The sequence below is a fragment of the Calliphora vicina genome, chromosome 3 (genome assembly GCF_958450345.1).
Source record: "Calliphora vicina chromosome 3, idCalVici1.1, whole genome shotgun sequence".
NCBI classification, from domain to species: Eukaryota; Metazoa; Arthropoda; class Insecta; order Diptera; family Calliphoridae; genus Calliphora; species Calliphora vicina.
The window spans coordinates 25,709,265-25,712,990 of NC_088782.1; the positions used below are offsets into that span (position 1 = coordinate 25,709,265).

The 3,726-nt window shown below is 30.0% G+C and overlaps 1 protein-coding gene across 1 annotated transcript; it reads right to left on the minus strand.

Moving 5' to 3' along the window:
* Positions 1-381: 381 nt before the first annotated feature.
* Positions 382-1,452, minus strand: LOC135955779 (lectin subunit alpha-like). The gene is made up of 2 exons (XM_065506140.1): positions 1,305-1,452; positions 382-1,240 (listed from the first exon to the last, which is right to left on the minus strand). Exons 1-2 carry the CDS (start codon positions 1,434-1,436, stop codon positions 656-658), a joined length of 717 nt encoding a protein of 238 aa, XP_065362212.1. The 5' UTR covers positions 1,437-1,452; the 3' UTR covers positions 382-655.
* Positions 1,453-3,726: the final 2,274 nt, after the last annotated feature.

Here is a 3,726-nt window from a genome sequence, read left to right on the forward strand (position 1 = left end):
CTAGATTACACAAATCTGACACTGTGCAGAGGTGGAAAACTTTGCGTCAATGCAAAACAACTTTTTTCAGCGAATCCAATTTTGTATACAGCCAAGAGTAATTTCATTATGAATTAAATCCCCAATTTTAAAAATAAATAACCAAAAAATGAACTGAGTCCCAAAATTTCGTTGTTTTGGTTTTTTCTATATAAAATTTTGGGGCCTTAATTCATTTGCGGTTTGGGGACTTAGTTCGTAGCGCCTTATTTGAAGCTGATATCGGATTTTATTGATTAAATATTCATTTGAAAGAAAATTATGTCCGCTTTAGTATAAATAATCAAATAAGATAAGTTTTACCAACACTTTTCCCGAAATTTAAAAGAATAAAAACGGAAATTCCAAAGGACTCTAAAGGTTATTATATGTATTTGTGTTTTTTCTATAGTCTTTGGTAGAATTCATGATATATTAAATAAGATGAAAAGATAGTGTAATCTAATCATAACACTTGCTGCTTAAATGCTAAGGAGAATTTTTAAAACATTGAAGCATCATGAAATCATTTCAATGCATACTTCGAAGTTTTCGTTTACAACTGCAACTTTTGGATGGCAAAATCAAAGACACTATTACTTACAACCTACATAATTCTTATTTCTAACACAAATTTTTAAGGTTGTGCATTGTGCATATAACGATCTTGATGAAAATGCAAAATTAAGTCACGATGTGTTTTATTTTTGATGTCTTCAAGTTGTTGCAAAATTTCCTGATTCTTTTCCAAATTCTCTTTGCAGTACATTTCCTTTTGCGGGAAATCCTTGTTAACACTCTCTAATTTATGTTTTTCGCTCTCTTGCACTTTTTCAACTGCCTGTTGAAGTTGTCGCTGCAAGTTCTCTATTTTCAAAAGCTGTGGATTAGGCTCACATACAAAACCAATCTGATGATTACAATATTTATCATTCCATTCCATTTTGTTGCCCCAACCGATTTCAACACAATATTCATTGTAGTTAGCAAAGTCGGGATTGTTGCCTTCCCAATAGGTGTAAATGAAGGGTTTACCCATTGGCAGCCAAATGAAATGACGGGTGGGATGGCGAGTCATAATGCCGCCCACCCAAAGTGGTATATTTTTGCCGAATGTCTTTTGCACAAGTTGATTTATTTCATTGGATTTAGTTACTGAATCAATTGTAAGCAGACTCATGTTCATTTCCACGCAGTTGGCAAAGGCCTCCATCCAGTTGTACTACAAAGTATTTGAATAGATATAAATACGATATTGCAAAAGCTGTTAGAATATGATCACTAACCTTTTTCTCATCTTCTATATAATAGGTATTATTTCTATCTGATGTATACATACGTCCCACTGTGGCAATAATATGTACTTTAAAAATGAATAAAATTATTAAAATTAAATATAAAGAATATGTAAGACTCATTTTATTTGTTGGTTGCTTAATATTTTAGCTGAAACTAATTATGCAAAATAAATAATTGTAGGTTGAAGCAGCTAACTTTTTTGATAAGAGCTTAAGTTTAGCGATAAGACCTGAACGAGCGGTGGTTTTTTAGTAAAATATATTGCATTAAAATGTTTACTGTGGCCGAGGGGGGGCTTCAAAATGCATATTTACAATTATATTAATAATTTTTTCCTCTGTGGTTTATTGGTGCACCGTACATATGCATGACCACTAGGGTGGTCATTAAAATGTTGAAAATAAAATTCAATTCAAAATAGTTCATGTGATTGATTAACCCATAGATGTTTATATTGTTACGTTTTAACCTTTTCAAAGCGTTTGTTTATTTCCTTTAAATAAACCGGATACTTTTGATTGCAAATAAAAGCCGTTTAGTAGTTTGAAAATGGTAACAGCTCTTTATTTATTCAAATGACAACAACAACAGAATTAAATAGTCACTCAATGTTTTTTATACACGTTTGTAAATTCGCAGAAATACAGACACAATTTATAATGTACACGAATTTACTTGAAAAACACAACACACTTTAAGGCACTCAGTTTATATTTATTCGAAAAGCGTCTCTGATAAACTGACTCACGACTGCAACCTATGCCACTTTATAACACTGCCATCTGCACTCTAGATTGTTCTTTAACTGTCAAAATTCGAATTTTCTAGATCTTACTAATACATACGCCATCTGTGGTGTACTTTCTACAATGTTCTTTAACTGAATATTCGAATTCGAATACAGCGTTGCCAACTTACGATCAAATCAACTGAAAGCCTTTAATTTAATAATGCCCACAGATATGTTACAGTTTGCTATTACAGCACTGTTATTTGAAAGCATTATGCTACTTTTAAATCAGCCCTTAAAATCGTTATATTTGAATTTAAATACAATTTCGTAACAATATATAAAATATAAGCATTTTAGACATAGAATAGTCGCATAGAACGGAAGGAGAGAGTAAAAAATTACTCTCTTTTCACACAAAAACAAAATACATGCAATACATTCTCATGAATAAGGTTTTTGACAACAGACTTAGGCTCTCAGTTACTTATCTAGTTGTCTATGTTTTCAGACAACGATAGTCCATTGAAAACTGTTTTAAAAAAAATAATAAAATTTCATGCTTATTTCAAATCCCAAATTTTACATTTTCAAATTATTTTTTAAACGAAATTTCAAAAAATTAAAAAATATGTTTTCAATCGAAATTTTTTGGAAATAAATCTGGCATTTCTAAACGGTCCGATCGGGATAATATTTTACGTGGGCGTAGCCAAGGAGTATTCGAGTTCAAAGTGGCATATTTTTGAATCTAATTGAGATATTGACTTGAAATTTTTTTGTAAGATCAAAAATTAACTTAACTATACAAAACAAGTAAGAGAGCTATATTCGGATGTGCCGAATCTTATATACCCTTCACCAAATTATACTTAAAAATATTTTTATTTAAACAAAATCAAAATTTTTTTTTAATGTTTTAAATTTTTTTTTTTCCAAATTGTATTTTATTTTTTTTCAAAAAAAGTTTTTTTAATTTTTTTTTTTTTAAATTTTCTTTAATTAATTTTTTTGGAAAAAGAATTTATGACAAAAAAAAAATTTTTGATGAAAAAAAAATTCGGGTTAAAAAATATTTTTTTCCGATTTTGACCCATACTATGGTCTTATATACGTCGTTGCAAAGGTCTTTGAAATATCTATCATTAGCAGGGAAACCAAAATATGCAAATGCATGTTTTTTCTGGTGAGTCTAATGAGCTCATGGATAAGATATTTACACGTTTCAGAACTATTTAAGAATTTTGGCATCGATTTGTTAGTGCATATTTTTGCATATTTTACCCTTAAATACATATTTTTGCATATATTGATTTTAAGAGCATATTTATGTCATATTTTGCGTTTTTAGAGCATATTTTACTGTTTAATAGCATATTTTGAGTTTATCAAAAACAAATTTTGTCTTACTTATTTTTCGCTGTTGTGTTACAGGTTTTTACTAGGGATGCCAATCCCGAAATCCCGGGATTTGTGAAAAAGAATCCCGGGATTTTTCGGGATTAACAAATCCCGAAATATTATGAGATTTTTGATATTTTTGGAAGATTTTTGAAGCACCCAATATACTTAGAAAGCTAAATTTCAGCATATTTATAATACTAATCTCGCTTCATATCCAAACGCAGCCAGATTTTTTCATTTGAATCAGGGAGCAGCACGTCTCCCTTGCATTGACA

Bases quoted from the DNA above. Each gene is read 5' to 3' on its own strand.
- LOC135955779 (XM_065506140.1), bottom strand. From the start codon at position 1,436: ATGAGTCTTACATATTCTTTATATTTAATTTTAATAATTTTATTCATT. The intron at 1,241-1,304 runs GTTAGTGATCAT...AATACTTTGTAG, and splicing joins ATATAGAAGATGAGAAAAAG to TACAACTGGATGGAGGCCTT.